At 44.8% G+C, this 18,359-nt stretch overlaps 1 protein-coding gene across 1 annotated transcript; it reads left to right on the plus strand.

The window, feature by feature from the left end:
• The first annotated feature begins 868 nt into the window (after positions 1 to 868).
• On the plus strand, positions 869 to 17,620 carry GFRA3 (GDNF family receptor alpha 3). The gene is given in 9 exon segments (XM_006086534.3): positions 869 to 1,040; positions 6,809 to 7,096; positions 12,019 to 12,111; positions 13,693 to 13,910; positions 13,913 to 14,010; positions 15,916 to 16,019; positions 16,166 to 16,300; positions 16,648 to 16,736; positions 16,947 to 17,620. Coding segments are annotated over 9 exon segments (1,182 nt in total). The 5' UTR covers positions 869 to 970; the 3' UTR covers positions 17,034 to 17,620.
• The last annotated feature ends 739 nt before the right edge of the window (positions 17,621 to 18,359 follow it).

The raw sequence follows: 18,359 nt of genomic DNA on the forward strand, positions 1-18,359 counted from the left end.
CTGGGAGCAGGTGGGAATCCACCCTAGGCCCATGAGTACCTTTGCCTCTATAGGTAGAAATCCTGGGCTCTGGCACAGCTGTTCCTACCTAGCTGCTTCATCTTGGGAGAGTAGCTTGCGCTCTGAAACGTCATCTGAAAATGAGGAGGCACCTAAGTGGTCTCTCCAGCTACCTTCCTCAGTGACCTTGTCTTTCTTCCGGGGAAATCTCTGCTATTTAGTCTGAGAGGGGGTTAATCCTTCCATCCTCCCTCATGACTCTGAGGGGGCTGAAGGAGTCTAGTCTGGCAAAGATCCTGGGATCTGGGACCAGATCTGCTCCCTGTCCGGGACCCATCTTTGCAGAATCTTGGGGTTAAGAACAATGACGGAATCTTACCCTTGAAGATACTTGATGAGGGAAAAATGAAATCATAGATGTGCAAATTCTAAGAAAAAGAAAAAGAAATGCAAGTGCCCTAGTGCTGGTGTGTTCAAGTTTTGTTACAAGATTTCATTTGTGTTGGTTATTCCTTGGTGGTAGTAGGGTGGGGGGCGGGGGTGAGAAAGGGTGCTTTTTTGGGATAGCAATTGGAAACCCCCAGATGGTGAGTCTCAGCGGTAGCTTCCCCAGTATCTCCGACGGGAGCCGAAGTGGGGGGTAGGAGGGGCGAGGCAGGGGGCTCAGAGCACGATCTTCCACGCCCCTCCCGCTCCCAGGGCACTCGCCCTCTGCCCCCACCCCAGCGTTTTCTCCGTCCAGTGAAAGAAGAGGCGCGTTTGTGCGCTTCGGAGTGGGAGGGCGGCGCCCGGGACCCTGGTGCGAGAGTTGGCGCCTGGCGCGCGGGGAGGGGCGGGAGACAGCGGTGGGAGGCGCCGGCAAGGGGCCCCCAGCTCCCTGAGCTCCAGTGCGAGGAGTGAAGGGAGCGTGGCGCCGGCACAGGCAGAGCAGCCCAGGGGCGAACGCCGCCCCGCGCACCTCACCGTGGCCATGGCGCGCCCCGCGAACCTGCTGTCGGCGCTGTCTGTCCTGCTACTGCTGCTGCCGCTGCTCGGAGCCGGTGAGTGTCCCCGGCGCCTTACGGGACCCTCTCGGCCAGAGTGTTAGGAGGAGGAGAGAGAAGGGGAGTGTGTAGGTGGAGCCCTGTCGGCACCGCCACCTGGTCCCGGGTATCGGTTCCTCCGAGCCCGGGGAACTAGAGGAGGTCCCCAGGGGGGCCAGGAAAGGGCTGGGTTCCATGCCTATTAAAGGGTCTGAACTATTGTAGATTGAGTTGCAGGCAATGACCAGAAAGCCCACGCATCTCCTAGCTCCCGTTCTCCTCTTCCTCTTTTGTGGTGCATCTGCACCACAGAACAACCCAGAACTTCCACAACACCGTCTCTGGCCGGTGGGGAAACTCCATTTGCTCCACGTGGGCATCACCTCCTCCGTCCCCTGTAAGGACTGGGGAAGTGGACACTAGGTACAGATGAGAAGTGTTGGTTAGAAGTGTCACAAATTAAGGTTGTAAACTGCTGCCACAACATGCTAACATCATTATTTGGTTGTATTGCTGAAAATATTGCTCACCACCAACCTTCGCCCTTAAAGATATACTTTGTTACTATTTTAATTAGAGCAGAAAACTGGCTCTTGGGCAAAATGGCCTTTCCCTGCAATCTATCAGCACAGTGCCTTTCCCTATTGTAGATACACAAGAGGTGTTTTGTGGAATAGGTAGATCAAGGCCGGGTTTTAGAACCATGTCATTGCCCTAAGGACCGGCAGCTTGGGATCCCAGGGAATGGGCCCATGCATGGCCTTTGTGTCGGATGAGTGCTTGGAATCTCATTTCGGGGTTCCTGCCCAGAGCCTGAGTGGAGGGAATACTGAGGCAGGGACCGCACACGGATGGTGACCTCTGTCCACAAGGTGAGTACTGGAGAATTGCAATCTTGGCTGCAAGGCAGATATGGAAGGAAGGAGGGCAAGGGCTAGTCTGTCCAAACTGACCATTAGTAAATCAGGGCAGCAAGACATCACTGATACGATTTGGCTGCCCAGGAAATGTCACTAACCCTAACAGTATGGCTGCATGTGAGGATCAAGGGTAAACACTGAACACCTTGCCCCCACCCTCTTTGAGCTTCCGTGCCGCTAAATCCACCATTGCCCAGACTTGGTGAACTATCAGCTAAGGAATCAGAGATGTTTAATTTTGAAAATTGTTACAACTCGATATTTAGTCCAGTTAAAGCAATGAGACTTGGACCTGCTATATTTCTTTCAGCAAACTCTTACTGGGTACCTACCAAAACATTTAGCATTTCTCAGACTATTTAAATTCATGTCCCACTTTTGGTAAAGATAAAAATCTCGTGCTTTTCTTAAGTATATTTTGAAACTTCAAAAGCTGTTTTTTCATCTTCCACATATAAAATGGTCAAATATGTTTTTTTGAACTACACATTCCTTTGAAAATTCTGATATACCACTAAAAGAGGCCTAACTTCTCTCTTCTTCAACTCCTCCATTGAAAAATTCTGGTTCAATCCAATCCCTTCATCTTACATTTGTGAAATTAAGGTCCAAAAAGTGAATTAAATGGTCCTATATTGGGCTGGGACTAAGGTGAGGTGAGTGAAGGGGATGCCCAGAAACTCAGTAGTCAAAGATAAAGAATATTTCAATGCAATATTTTTTAAAATAAAAATTAACACCAAAAAAATCCATGATGAACAAAATATTGAAATTTTAAATAAAAAGACAAAGTGTCATGCTGAGGCATATTGGAGGTTTAAGCCAAAGGAAAAATCAGTAATGTTTTTATGCACTGGATATAGCATCAATTCTTAAGCTATAAGGTGCATATTACTTTCCAGTGAATTTGCTAAAATTTGGATTCCCGCCCTGGTCAGGTTGCTCAGTTGGTTGGAGTAGTTGTCTCCTACATCAAAAGGCTGCAGGTGTTTTTTTCCAGGAGGGAAGGGGTTGGATTTGATTCCCTGTTAAGGCATATACTGAGGTGTAGATTCAATCGATTGATGTTTCTCTCTCACATCGATGTTTCTCCCTCTCTTTCTCTTTCCCTTCCTCTCTCTAAAAGTCAATAAACATATTCTTGTATGAGGATTAAAAAAATAATAATTTTAAAAAAATTCAGATTCCCAGGCTTTATCACTAGAGATTCTGATTCAGTAATTCTGGGATGGGGCTCATAAATCTGCATTTTAATAAGTAATTAAATGATTTTCATGTGATTGGAAGAGGAAGTTGGACTAATTAAACTGAGACCCCTCCTAATTTTGAGATTCTGATTGTAAGTAGAGGGAAGGGACCCAGAAAGTTATAGAGGTGGCTCACAGACTGTGTCTGTTACCTGATTATTTCTTAAACTAGTGGCCCAGTGCACGAATTCATGCACATTGAAAGGAAATTAATTAGAAGAAATATTTTAATATATCTATTAGCCCTTTCTCTATAATAGAAGTGTCAACCGAATTCATGATCAACAATGACAGATGGAAACACAGGCATGCGATTGGCACCAGCGAGAGCTTTATATGTATCGTGCATACCTGAGTCAACTTGGGCTTTTACATAGAATAAACTTGCTTAATTAGACCTGCTTTCTGATGTAGCTAAACTTTTTCCAGCTCAGTGAAGCACTCCAACTTCTCAGGTAATTGTCAGCAACACAGCAGTAAATATCAACATGAAGCAGATTATTATTGTAGATCACACAAGGAGAACAAAGGGTAAAATATTTAACTGCACAGTGTTTGACTATATTCTGCGCAGTGAGAAAACCTGAAGTCATTTTCAAGGTCCACCATTTCTTCTTTTCAGTCGGGTCAAATTTCTAAGCTTTTTAAATCTCCGTTTTCCGGCTAATGAAAAGAAAATAGGATTCCACTGAGTCTCTTATCTTCCTACTCCAGGACTTCTGTGAGGATCAAATGAGATGAGGCATGGGAAAACTCTTCACAGACATTTGGTTACAGTGTAAAATGTTTCCACTTGGGTGTTCCTGGGTTGAAGAAACTGAAAGGAGGCTAGTCGCTAGGGAGAGGAAGCCGGGCATTGCTATGTGACATTACCCAGACGGTTAGACACTTAGCATATTAGCCTTATATATATATATAGATAGTAGGAGCTCACAAAGAATAGGCACTGGTGATAGAGTAGTGATAAGATAAACATGTAAGCCCTGGACAGTGTTTCTCAGTGGTTGGAACATCATCCTCCAACCAAAGGGTCTTGGGTTCGATTCCTGATCAAGGGCACTTACCTCAGTTGTGGGTTTGATCCCTAACCCCACTTGGGGTGTGTGCAGGAGGCAACCAATGTGTCTCTCTCATGTCGATGTTTCTCTCTCTCTCCTGCTCCACACCTTCCTCCCTCCCTTCCACTCTGTCTGAAAATCAATGGAAAAAATATCCAAGGGTGAGGATTAACAACAACAAAAAAGATCAACATGGAAGTCTAGAGGGGGAGATAATCCAAAAAAAAAAAATCAAGTGGTGGCAAGTGCTATGCAGGGAATTGAAGTAATAATGTGTTAGAATAGCTAGGGGGTTATTTTACATTGGTTGGGGATGGCCTTTCTGAGATGACATTTAAACTGCAAACTGGTCCTGGCTGGTGTGGTTCAGTTGGTTGAGCATCATCTAATGTATCAAAAGGTTGCCGGTTTGATTCCCCGTTAGGGCACATGCCTGGGTTGCAGGCTCCATCCCCCATATGGGGTGTGCAGGAGGAAGCCGAGCAATGATCCTTTCTCATCATTGATGTTTCTATCTCTCCCTCTCCCATCCTCTCTAAAATCAATAAAAATATATTTTAAACCCCCACAAATGTTCTTATTAAAAAAACAAAACAAGTGAAGATGCTGGTTTCCTTGAAGGGATGAGGACTGGCAGAGGGCTTCTGGGATGCTGGTAATGTTCTGGTTCTTTACCTGGGGTCTGATCACACAGGTGTATTCAGTTTGAAATTCATTAAACTGTACTTTTTTTGTGCGCTTTTCTGTATGTTATGCTTCAATAAAAATTTTATTACCAAACATGACATACAAATGGCTATAATGAAAATATGGTTGGTCAACATCATTAGTTATTAGGGAAATGCAAATGAAAACCACAATAGAAACCACTTCATACCCATTAGGATAGCTATTAAAAAAAAGAAAATAGCAAGAGTTGGCAAGTATATGGAGAAATTGGAACCCTTGAATATTACTAGTGGGAATGTAAAATGGTGCAGCCACTATGGAAAATAATTTGGCAGTTTCTCAAAAAGTTAAATATGGAATTACCATATGATCCAGCAATCCACTCCTAGGTATACACCCCAAAGAACTGAATACCAGTTCAAGCAAATACTTGGACAGGAATGTTTACAGCAGCGCTATTCAAAGTAACCAAAAGGAAACAACCCAAATGTCCATCAACTGATGTATGGATAAACAAAATGCCGTATATCCATACAATGAAATATTATTCATCCATAAAAAAGAATGAAGTAGTAATACATGCTACAATGTGGATGCACCTCAAAAACAGTATGTTAGGTGAAAGAAGCCAGATATAAAAGATTAAATATTTTATTATTCCATTTACATAAAATATCTAGGAAAATCTGTAGAGACAGAAAGCAGTTTAGTGGTTGCCAGAGACTAGGAGGAAGGTAGAATGATGTGATTAATGGGTGTGGGTTTCCTTTTGGGGTGATAAAAATGTACTGAAATTAGATGGAGGTGATGGTTAGACTAATCATGTATTTAAATGCCACTTAATTGTACCCTTTAAGATGGTTAATTTTATGTTGCATGAATTTTACTTCAGTAAAAATCTTTCCAACCTAAAAATTTCATTAAAAAGAGATGGCTGCAATAACAAAAGAGTAATTGTGTGAGGTGAAGGATATGTTCATCTTATTGTGGTAATCATTTCACAGTATATACTAGTATGTGTATCAAATCACATTGTACACCTAAAACACACTAGTGTTACATATCAATTAAATCTCAACAAATCTGGAAAGGGTGAGTGAGTGGTTTAAGAGAATGAATTTGGAAGATGGAACCAGGGAGACCAATAAGAATTCTTGGCAGTAGTTCAGACAAGATTTAATGTTGGCTAGAGCAAAGGAGATAGTAATTGCTGGGGAGAGAAGTGGGCAGACTCCAGATATGTTGTGGAGTTGACAGGACTTGTTGGATTGAACATAGGTTCTGAAGGAAAGAAGAATTAAGATGACTCCTAGGTATTTTGCCTTGAAAAACAGGGTATGATGATGTTTGGTTATCCCTGATAGGGACCCCCAGTTCCAGGAGGCAGGGTCTTCCTCCAGAGCTCAGCTGTAACCAACATTGGTATTCCTGAGTCAGTGACAGAGTCAGCAAAAGCTCCCGACCCTAACCTCAACCCGTTTCCACTGTAAGGTATTTTAAGTGACTCAGAATTATTGCTAACTCTCATTTAGCACGCCCATACCCATTTTCAACTCTCTGGTTATGATGCTAGTCCTACCCATGACATAGCTCTGCCCAGAGCCCTCCTCCCTATGCCTGGCAGGGTTATCTTTAAACAACTGTCCCCCTTCCCCTCCCGGGAGGCTGAGCAGCCTCTCTTCAGACTCCCAACTCTTACTGGGCCTGATCTGTTCTCCACTTCTGCTGGACTGCCTTCTCCCTACATTTATTTCTAAAGGCCTTTTGTGCCACCCCAATACTTTCCTGCCCAAAGCTTCACCTGAATACCCCCCACCTTACCTGAGGACTTGGTACTCCCAGGCAGCTACTCTGACTTACGTGAGCCTCACCTGGTATCTCTCCCTCCACAGGGGACCCCCTCCCCACAGAGGGCCGGCTCACGAACAACTGTATCCAGGCCAGGAGGAAATGCCAGGCCAATCCGACTTGCAATGCTGCTTACCACCACCTGAGTTCCTGCACGTCTAGTGAAAGCACCCTGTCACCAGCAGAGGAGCCTTCCGTTTCATTGGACTGCTTGGAGGCAGCACAGCACCTCAGGAACAGCTCTCTGATGAGTTGCACGTGTCACCGGCGCATGAAGAACCAAACTGCCTGCCTGGACATCTACTGGACTGTTCACCCTGCCCGCAGCCTTGGTGAGGTCCCCTTCCTAGAGTGGACTAAGCTAGAGAAGATAGCTCTAGGGCAGTGGTCGGCAAACTGCGGCTTGCGAGCCACATGCGGCTCTTTGGCCCCTTGAGTGTGGCTCTTCCACAAAATACCACATGCGGGTGCGCACGTACAGTGTGATTGAAACTTCGTGGCCCATGTGCAGAAGTCAGTATTTTGTGGAAGAGCCACACTCAAGGGGCCAAAGAGACTCGTGTGGCTCGAGAGCCGCAGTTTACCGACCAGGGCTCTAGGGGGTTGCTTTTTAATCCTTCAGTATATGAGCCACTTGGTAGTGGAGGGAGGAATTGGCAGTATCCTTTTGGGTCTCCCAACATTACCATTTCACTTCCCTACTTCCCACTTTCTTTCTTTTTTTTTTTTTTAAATATATTTCTTTATTGATTTCAGAGAGGAAGGGAGGAGAGAGAGATAGAAACATCAATGATGAGAGAGAATCATTGATCGGCTGCCTCCTGTACACCCCCTACTGCTGTACACCCACTACTGGGGTTCGAGCCCACAACCCAGGCATGTGCCCCTGGCAGGAATCGAACCCGGGACCTTTCAGTCCGCAGGCTGACGCTCTATCCACTGAGCCAAGCCAGCTAGGGCTACTTCCCACTTTCTTACCTGACAACATGTAGCTGCCTCTTGGCAGAGGCCTGAATCAGGCTGAGGCCCAACCTGAGGAGCTGCTGGAACAGAAGAGTTTGGAGAGGAGGTGGAGGAAAATGGTCTTAATCCATAAACAAACTCCAAATACAATGTAATCCATAAATTCAGAGACTGGGAGGCCTTCAACAGAAAGGATACTCATTCCAGGCAGGAGATGGTAAAAGAGAGAATGTATTTGAAGCCAAAGAGAAGAGCTCCCTCTGACTCTCTGTGTTAGTCAGTTTTTACCGGACCATGCCGTAGTAACAAAGATTTAGCTCTTACTCATGTTCCATGTTGGCTGTTCCATGTGTCCCCTTCATTTTGGGATCCAGGCTGAAGTTACAGCCTCTATCTGGATGTTCCCTTCTTATAGCAGAGGGAAATGAACAATGGCAGGACCATGTGATGGCTTTAAAAGCTCCTGCTCAGATGTTATATATAAAATACTTCTGCTCACATTTCATTGATAAAGTAAATCACATGGCAGGCATGCCTGACATCACTGGGGAGGGGATGTATACTCCTCCCACAGGGAGACATTGAAAATCACATGCCAATAAGTGAGGATATATACTCTTACAGTGAGGGCAAAATTAACTGGAAATAATAATACAGTCTCCATAGTCCACCACTTGGTCAAAATATTCATTTTCCTCTCTTTCACAAGCAAAATATACTTATACACATCTTAGGAAGATGCCCTAAGAGTTTTATTGAAGAATGACATCAGGCTTCAAGTCCAGGATCTTGTGATTATTTCTATATCAGGTCTGAGTGTGGCTCCGCTTGATTTAGAAAATTATGGACTTAAAAAGACAAGTCATCTGCCTCCCATTTATACTCAATGCACAATAATGGAACAGGGACAGGAAAACCAGAACAAACGTCAGTAAGAAAGAAGAGGGATGGGAGTCATGCAGCAGACATTGATTCTTAGAGACTCTGAAGTCCTGCTAGACAAATGTCACAGGACCAACTTCCTTGGGAACTGGGGTTGTTCTTGCTCCAATGGGAGAGTTGCTCTATTCATTGTTCTCTAGCTCTCTGGGAGGTCCTTCCTTGTCTGTTACAGTAAGTCCTCACTTAATATCATCGATAGATTCTTGGAAACTTCGACTTTTAGTGAAGCGACATATAATAAAACCAATTTTCCCAGAGGCTAATTGACATAAACATGAGTTAAGTTCCTACGGCATGTTTCTGGCCTCAAAACATCCCCAAATTTCTAAATAAAGACCCAAACATTTCTGATATTAAACATTGAGATAAATGTGAGCTATACATACATTTAAGAAAGACTAATAACAAGTAAGATAATTTATTCTAGTTCAGGGTCGTGGGTGACCAGAGCCTATCCTGGCAGATCAGGGTGCAAGGCAGGAACCCACCCTGGACAGGGGGCCCTTCTATCAAAGGGCCACTCACACCCACAGCCACTCTCACTCAGATGAGACAATGTACACATGCTGGTTCACCTAACATGCATATTTGGGGATGGGGAGGAAACCGGAGTACCTAGAGAAAACCCATGCAGACATGGGGAGATGTGCAAACTCCACACAGACAGTTGCTCTGTGGGGAATCAATTTTTTTTCTCACCAACGTTACAATGAAACAACGTAGGACTAAATGACATAATTCAAAGACCTGCTGTGTCTTCTTTGGCCACATCTGAAAAGGGCTGGAGAGAGAACCTGACCTCCTTGGGGACTGAGCAGCATTCTCAGCCGGCTTCTTCTTCTTTTTTTTTTTTAAATATATATTTTATTGATTTTTTACAGAGAGGAAGGGAGAGGGATAGAGAGTTAGAAACATCGATGAGAGAGAAACATCGAACATCTGCCTCCTGCACACCCCCTACTGGGGATGTGCCGGCAACCAAGGTAAATGCCCTTGACTGGAATCGAACCTGGGACCCTTGAGTCCACAGGCCGACGCTCTATCCACTGAGCCAAACCGGTCAGGGCTCAGCCTGCTTCTTATCTGAGGAATGTTGGGGCATTTTAAGTCTCAAATAGGCACAGTCTCTTTTAATCCAAATTAGTGACTCTTAGTAGTTCAACTCTTTCAAAATATAATTTCTTTTTATACTTTGACTTCTGTCACCTCCTGTGCCAGTAGTAGCCTTTCCTGTAATTATTTTCCAAGACATCCATCTCTTTCTAGACTGAATTAGAGATACCTTGCCCTTATCAGGCTTCTGTGGGAGAGCAATTACCTTATTCTTTTTTCCCTAAATTCATTTGTCCAACTGGCAGGATTTATTGGATATCATCTCAATCAATGAGAGATCTCCACAAAGGGCATGATAACCACAAACTTGATTTGGTCTTTGCTCCAAGGCTGAGTTGTAACAGACTTTATTAGTCAAAGCATTTTTCAATTTTATCTTTTACCATTTGAAGATGAGAAGCAGTTGCAACTCTTAATCCTGTAAGTCCTGGAATTTCTGGATTTTGCCTTTTCTGTTTCCTTTCTATTTGCAAACTGGCCAGTTCTTTTCTGAGCTTATATCTTCCTTCGAGTCCCTTGCCAAATGCAGCCAATAGCAATGAAGACATACTAACCTTCTGTTTCTCAGCTTCTCCCCTTAAAGTAGGAGCTCATTCAGTATATCAAGTTCACCACCCTGTTCAGTCCCAAAGCCAATGCCATACATTAGACTTTTGTTGTTGTTGTTCCTGCAGCACTCCACTTCTATTTACCAATTGCATTTTTAATAAGAGTTTGCTAGGTTATGCTGCAGTAACAACCAACCAACCTCAAAATCTCTGGTTTTCAACAACAAAAATGTATTTCTTGCTCATGTTACACATCTGCTGCAGGCTTCCATGAGTTGCTCTGTCTTCTTCATTCAGGGATACCGGCTGATAGAGGTAAGAGAGCAACAGCAGAACCAGGTAATGGTTCTTAAAACTTTTGCTCCGATGGATGTGATTTATGAAACTTCAGCTCACAATGCACAAGCCAAAGCAAATCACATGGCCAAGCCTGGCAGTGGGACAGGGGTCCGAAAGTCACATGGCAACAGGTGGGGATGTATAATCTTCCCACAGGATGGGTAGCAAATAATTAGAAACAGCAATACAATTTATCACACTCTTTGATTCCTGCTTTTCACTCCTCATCTTAATCCCTTCTGTTTCAGAACTTGCCCTGAGACTTCTCCTTGGATCCTTTTGCCCCCCTTTTCCCCTTAGAAGCACAAGGTCTTTCCATGTATCCAAACTGTCCTCTCCTCTTTGGCTGACATCATCCATATTCCTCATTTCCCGAAGATGCATTCATAGAGGTTTATTGGGTGACAAACCTGCAAGCTCACCTCTCTCACCTCTCTTCCAGCAAGATTTATTAACCAACATTTATTGAGTACCTACCATGTATATGAACTATGCAGTGATTTGATAAAACCCAGTAAGTACCCTTAAGGAGCCCACAGCCCCATGGGGGTACTGTGAGAGATGTGTTTCCTTCGAGATCATTGTTTCTTCCTTCTATGCTTTTCTCCCTCAGGTTCAGTTTGGGACCTGACCTCACTTCCATCTCCTCAGCATGCAGTGCTTCTCCATAGCCAAGTGGTCAGGCCTGGAACAAAGTCTACCACTGCCCCTTCTCCAATAGGAAGAGAAAACAAGACAGTACTGTTGCCTGCTCATGGACCCTCAGAAATATGTCTAGTGGTTAGGAGCAGAGATTCTGCAATCAGATAGTCTAGGTTTGAAATCCTAGCTCCACTTTTTAGCTTATGTGAGCCTGAGCGAGTGACTTAACTTCTCTCATCCTGTTTCTTCTTACCGAGCCAAAGGCTTCTTAGGAGGATTAAGTGAGATCAAATATATATAGAATATATGTACAGGATGTCCTCCCAAAGTGTATACACACTTTAACAGCTGATAGCTCAATTGATGTTTATTTCTTTTCAGATTTAACCCATTGTAATTAACAATGGGTTAAAAGTATGTATATAATTGAGGGGACACCCTGTATATATATATAGGGTGTCACTTATACTATAGTGCTCAGCACACAGTGTGCTCAACATGGTACCTTTACTATTCTTATCATCAAACCTAGTTTATTCATGGCCCTGCTTTTTTCTCTCTTCTGCATAGCTTACAGCTAGTTAGGAAGAGACTGCATTTTCCTTTTCTGCACAGGGCTTTGAGGTCTGACTCAGCAGCCTCAGCCCCTCCTGCTCCCATCCCCAGCCCAGTCCTCAGGACTCTGGTGCTCCCCACCTTGTCTCTAGGTGACTATGAGCCGGATGTCTCCCCCTATGAAGACACAGTGACCAGAAAACCCTGGAAAATGAATATCAGCAAACTGAGCATGCTCAAGCCAGGTGTGGAGGCAAGCAGAGACTATGGTGTGGGGGCTGGGCCTGGGCCCTGGTGGGGAACACAAGCTGGGAGCTTGTGAGGGAAGAGTCCTCACCTGCCAGGTAATGAAAGCAGCGTTGTGCAGGGTGGGAGCCTGAGTTCTGGGGCATAGTCTGGCCTCACAAGAGTCATCAAAGAGCAATAATTATCAGGGAGGCATTCGAAGTGAGCCCATTAGGCCTCCTTGGTTCCAAAAGGTGGGTTTCTGCAAAGGGTTTGTGGGGGTGGCAGCAGTCCCAGAAAAAAAATGTGCTGAAATGGATTATTTACCCTCATTCGAGGTAGGCACGAAAGTAGTTTTTTGCCCTGGCTGGGTAGCTCAGTTGGTTAGAGCATCGTCCCAGTAGGCCACAGTTGTGGGTTTGATCCCTGGCCAGGACACATATAAGAATCAACCAATGAATGCATAAGTAAGTGAAACAACAAATCCATCTTTCTCTCCCTTCCTCTTTCTCTCTCTAAAAAAAAACCAAAAATTCTTTTTAAGTAGTTTTTTTTTTGGTCTCTGAAGACTAGGAAATTGCTTGTTTTCAACCATTTTAATGGGATGGGCAGGGAAAATGGTTAGAGAGTGACTCCTCAGGAGTGTCTCAGGGTGGGGAGCCATCTGTCTGGCAAGCACTATGAAGCATGTTTTTCAGGAAAGTGAAGCTGTCGTGTTAATTAGAAGGGAATGCACACACATCCACTCTCTTTTTGAGAAAGATGGGAGTTTTGTTATATAGTCCTGTATATTCGAATTTTGAGAGAAAAGCAAAGAGATTTATACATAAACTCTTAGTTACACGGAATCCAGGAATTTACCTGTTCCAGTTACTCCATTGTTCTGATTTCTGGAATATTCTATTAATTGGAATATCACCGTAATTTCCCAAGACTCAAGAGAATGGGAAACTTTTATGCATGCATCAACCACTGCAAGAAAAGCAGGTGATATTAATACTGAGCAGAATAGATAGATGTAAAACAAAACCAAAATCCTAAGTAGAATTTGGTTGCATTTGTTGGACAGTTCAGAAAGTGCTTTATTAATCCTCACCAGAGGATATTTTTTCCATTGATTTTAGAGAGAATGGAAGGGAGAAGAGACAGAGAGAGAAACATTGATGTGAGAGAGACACATGGATTGGTTGCCTCCCACAGGGGCCCGGGTATCAAGCCTGCGACCTAGATATCTGTTTGAAAGCCAACAAGGCTGTAACAACTGAGCAAACCAGCTAGGGTCAGAAAGTGCTTTAGATCGTTGTAGCTTATTTCCACCATGAGATTTCGTTTGATACATAAGATTGAGGAAAGCGTTTTGGTTATTTGAGCTTTCTGGCTACTTGAATTCTAGATAAATGAGCTCTAGATGTATGTGGCTTTTCTGCCCCCCCCCCCCTCCCGTCCCCCCAGTCAAGCTGAGGAGTAGGAGAGTAGGTAACTTGGGCAGTCCTTCCTTTCTTCCTACCCCCACTACCATGCTTGTTAAATCAGAGGGTTGCAAGGATTCCTAGGGAAGCTGGGTTTGCAGGACTGGTGACTTGGTGCGGCTCTTTCCACAGACTCGGACCTCTGCCTTAAGTTCGCCATGCTGTGCACTCTTAATGACAAGTGTGACCGGCTGCGCAAGGCCTATGGGGAGGCCTGCTCCTCGGGGCCCCACTGCCGGCGCTCCACCTGCCTCCAGCAGCTCCGTGCTTTCTTCGAGAAGGCATCAGAGCCCCACGCGCAGGGCCTGCTGCTGTGCCCCTGTGCGCCTTCTGACCTGGGCTGCGGGGACGACGCAGGCGCAACACCATCGCCCCCGACTGCGCGCTGCCGCCTGGGACCCCCAACTGCCTGGAGCTGCGGAGCCTGTGCCACTCGGACCGGCTGTGCAGGTGTGGGGGGGCTGGGTGCGGGTGGGCAGGATCTATAAGGACACTGTGCACCATTCCCTCCCAGGCCCCTTGGGGCGGTGCTGGGTCTGACTCCCCAGGGGCTGTGCACTGACTTAACAATGTAGCTATCCTTCAAAATTTTATGAAACTCGTTTCTCAAAAAGAATATATAGTATTTTATTTGTGTAAATACTTCAGAAAATATAAAAACGTATAAAAATACCACTCAAATGGACAGAGACAACAGGGGGGTGAGGGCATGAGTTGGGGGAAGGATGGGGATAATGTGGGAATAAGGACACATGTAATAACTTAATCAATAAAGAAATTAAAAAAATAAAAATACCACTCAAAATCTATATCACCTGAAGTTAATCTGCCATACTTTGGTGAGCATTTCCTTCTAGTCCTTTTTGTATATAGATAAAAATTGATATTCTGAGAATATATTTATATCTTGTATCTTCTTCTCATTTATGGTACATATCTTATGAGCATTTTCTGGTGGAGGCAGTATGGAATAGTGGTGAAGACAGGCTCTGAAGTCAGACAGATCTAAATTTAAGTTGTGGGTCTGTGTGACCTTGAGCCAATCACTTAACCTCAAATTCCATCACTTAATCCAGGTTTCCACTTAGTCCTCTGTAAAAACCGAGATAACCCGTAGGAGTTTGGTAAGAGTTAAAGTACATCATTTATGTACAGTGCTTAAGTTGCTGGTGCAAAGTAAGTGCTCAATAAATGGCGGTGCTTATTTTGTCATTTACTGTCCTTTGACAACTTGACTTTTTTCTTTTTCTTTTTTTTTTTCGTTAATCCTCACCCAAGGATTTTTTTCCCCATTGATTTTTAGAGTGAGTAAAAGGGAGGGAGGAAAGAGGGAAGGAGAGAGAGAGAGAGACAGACAGACAGACAGACAGACACATTGGTTGCCTTCTGCACTCACCCAGACCAGGGCCCGGGATCGAACCTGCAACCCAGGTACTGCCCTTGAGCAGAAATGAACCTCTGGCCGACACTCTAACTACTGAGCCAAACTGGCCAGGGCAACCACTTGATTTTTAAGAGCCTACATCTTACTCCATTTTATGGATGCCCTGTATTTTATTTAATCATTCTTTATTGTTGGATATTTAGGATTTTTTCTAAATAATGCTGCATAAGTATCACTCTTATTTATTAATCTTTGTACACAAATCTAATTATTGGTTAGGATGTATTGCTACAAGTACCATTACCGAATCAAAGGGTATGAAGATTTGAAAGGTGTTTGGTACATATTATTCAGCCAAATTCTGATCTGGCTTTCCTCTGCCTTCTCAGGAAAACACTCACCAAAATGTAGTTATCATCCATTCAAGTGACATTTGTTGACAATGGAGTCACATCAAGTCACACTTCTCTGTAACCTTGGGCAAGTAGTTTAGCTCTGAGTCCCACTTTCCTCTTCTGCAAATATTACATAGTCAGAGCTCTCAATAGTTATAACACTAGCACTTACTGAGTACTGACTGTGGGCTAGGCACTGTTTTAATACTTACCATGTGTTAATTAACTCATCTAAACCTAACAAGAACTCTGTAAGATAGATGCTGGTTTGTTTGTGTGGTTGGTTTGTTTTTTATCAGCCTCAGTTTACAAATGAAGAAGCCACAGCAGAGAAAGGTTAAAGGACATGGTCAAGTTCACCCAGGTAGTAAGTCAGGTTTGTTAATAAGGTTTGGAATGAAGTCTGGCCTAGAGTCTGCTCCTAACTTCTCTGCCATACTGCTTGTTATTGTGCTGGTAGCTAGTACTGATACATAACAAGTGCTGGCCTAGATGATAAAGGTATCATTCCTTTCTTTTTTTACATTTTTATACATTTTATCCTTAAAGGAAACTCTTGAATTTTCTTTCTTCCAGATCACGCCTGGCCGATTTTCAGACCCATTGTCATCCCATGGACATCCTAGGGACCTGTGCTACAGAGCAGTCCAGATGTCTGCAAGCATACATGGGGCTGATTGGTGAGGCTAGGGGATATTGATTGGCCTTGGGGTGAGAATGCTCTGGCTACTGAACCCAGGTGGAGTGCTCCTGAGATTGATGAGAGAGGGTGGGAGCTGAAGTTGGAGTTGGCCTAGGCTCTGACAATCCCCTCTTTACCCCACAGGAACTGCCATGACCCCCAACTTCATCAGCAACGTCAATACCAGTGTTGCCTTAAGCTGTACCTGCCGAGGCAGCGGCAATATGCAGGAGGAGTGTGAGCGGTTGGAAGAGCTGTTTTCCCACAACCCCTGCCTCAGTGAGTGCTCCCTCTGCTCCCTCCCCAGTGGCCAGGTCATCTGGACCCAGGGGGAGGAAAAGGATCAACTCTGTCTGTCTCCTGCAGGCCAAGCGGCCCCCTCCTCAGAATAGGTTTACGTCCCCCAGCCTGGGCCTGTCTTCCTTCTCCTGCTCCCTGAGTGACCTCCAAGCTTCCTGTTTAACCTGTCTGGGCCCCAGGGACACTACACCTCTTTCTTGATGCTGTCCTTTCCTCACTTCTACCCTCCTATATGCCAGGGTCCCAGAGATATTCCATTTCCTTCCTTGGGAGCCTAAAGAGCCAACAACTCTCCGCTTCTAAACTATCTTCTCTTTTCTCCTCAGTGGAGGCTATTGCAGTTAAGATGCGTTTGCACAGCCAGCTCTTCTCCCAGGACTGGGCAGACTCTACCTTACCTGTGATGGAACGCCAGGTAGGGCCTCTTCTATTACACTCCTCATACCTTTACTGAATCATCTGGGAGAATCCCAGACAAGGCAGACAGGGGGATGGAGGGGGTAACCTCCTTGTTATCACAAAGAGTCTAGACCTCTAATGGACACCTTCGGTGAAGGGGACAGGCCTTGACTGAGGCCGAGGTGGTGAAGGGGGTAGAGCTAACTCCATTGCATTTCTTCCACAGAACAAAAACCTTGCTTTGAGGCCACAGCCATGGATGCCCTCTCTTTTCTCCTGCACACTTACCTTGATTCTGCTCCCAAGTTTCTGATAGCTGGACATCCCTGGGGGCCCTCTTCCCCTCCACTACACCCAGCCTGACCTGCCGCCTGCAAGAAATGAGGAAAGGACAGCATCCAGAAGGAGGTGCAGTACACAACATGACCACCCTGACATCCCCACCACTGCACATCCACACAGTAGAAGCTGACTGGCTAAGTTCTCATTCCCTCCACTGCTGACTCAGGCCACCCCTCCTTAGGAATTGGTCACCATGGTTTAGCCATATCTTGTGGTGGTGACTGGCTCTACTAAGCTCCCTCCTGATCCCTTCCTACCAGGATCATCAGGGTTGAACAAATCAGTCAGTTGCTATTGCATTCTCCAGGTAGTCAGGGCTGGGTGTTCTGAGGCAGCGTAGAAACACAGTCCCCGTTGTTAGGAAGGCCAAAGCAAGAATCCTGCTCCCATGTCTCCTCATCTGAACGGAGGATGGGAACCTGCTGCCTGTCCTGCCCTGGAATCCTGCAGAGCATTTGAGCATCAGGACCTGCAGTATTTAGGCCTTGATTTCCTCCTGCTACTGCCCCAAAGTCCTCCCAGCCTCTTGGATCATGATTAAACATTTTTGACTTAAAACTTTGCTCTTTTTCCATTTTCACACATTGTGAATTTATACAGAACTTGAGATTTTACAGACAGAGGAGCACAGACCAGTGATCAGGAGACATATCAACTCTGCCACCAACTGCTGTGTGACCTTAGGCAAGTCTCTCAGCCTCTCTGTGTACTTGACATAGAGTTGGAAGAAGAAGAAAAAATAGCTTATGTGAGGCTGCGGATCTGTATCTGTCCAAGCTCCCACCATTCCTGGGATACTGCCTGGGATCTGTCATAGCAGCTTAGAGGGGAGGGTCCTTAGTCAACCACAGTATTTATTGAGCACCTGCTTGTGTTATTGGTCTGCTCCACAGTCTAATGGGGCTTGAGGAAAGGGGAGACTGGTACTTGACCTAATTAACAACCCTGTTGGGATAAGGAAACAGCCACCTATGCAAAGTAGTTGGAAGAATATATTTACAGAGCTGTGGACATTTTTCTGTTAACTCATTCACTCACCCTTTCCATGAGCACCTAATGAGTGCTGGCTGCAAGGCACTGTGCTAAGTGCAGGAGATTCCAAGGTACTAATACTCAGATCCTGTTTTCAAGCCTTTCACAAGGCAGGGGAATAGACAAGACAGTCGATCAAAAATGCAGTGTGGTAAGTGCTGTGCAATAATCATAACGATAACCTCAGTTATTGAACCCCTCCTGTGTGCAAGTACATGTATTAGTTATTTTGATCCTCCAACAACACTTGATTTTGTCAGTCTTA

Source organism: Myotis lucifugus, unplaced genomic scaffold, assembly GCF_000147115.1.
Source record: "Myotis lucifugus unplaced genomic scaffold, Myoluc2.0 scaffold_28, whole genome shotgun sequence".
NCBI classification, from domain to species: Eukaryota; Metazoa; Chordata; class Mammalia; order Chiroptera; family Vespertilionidae; genus Myotis; species Myotis lucifugus.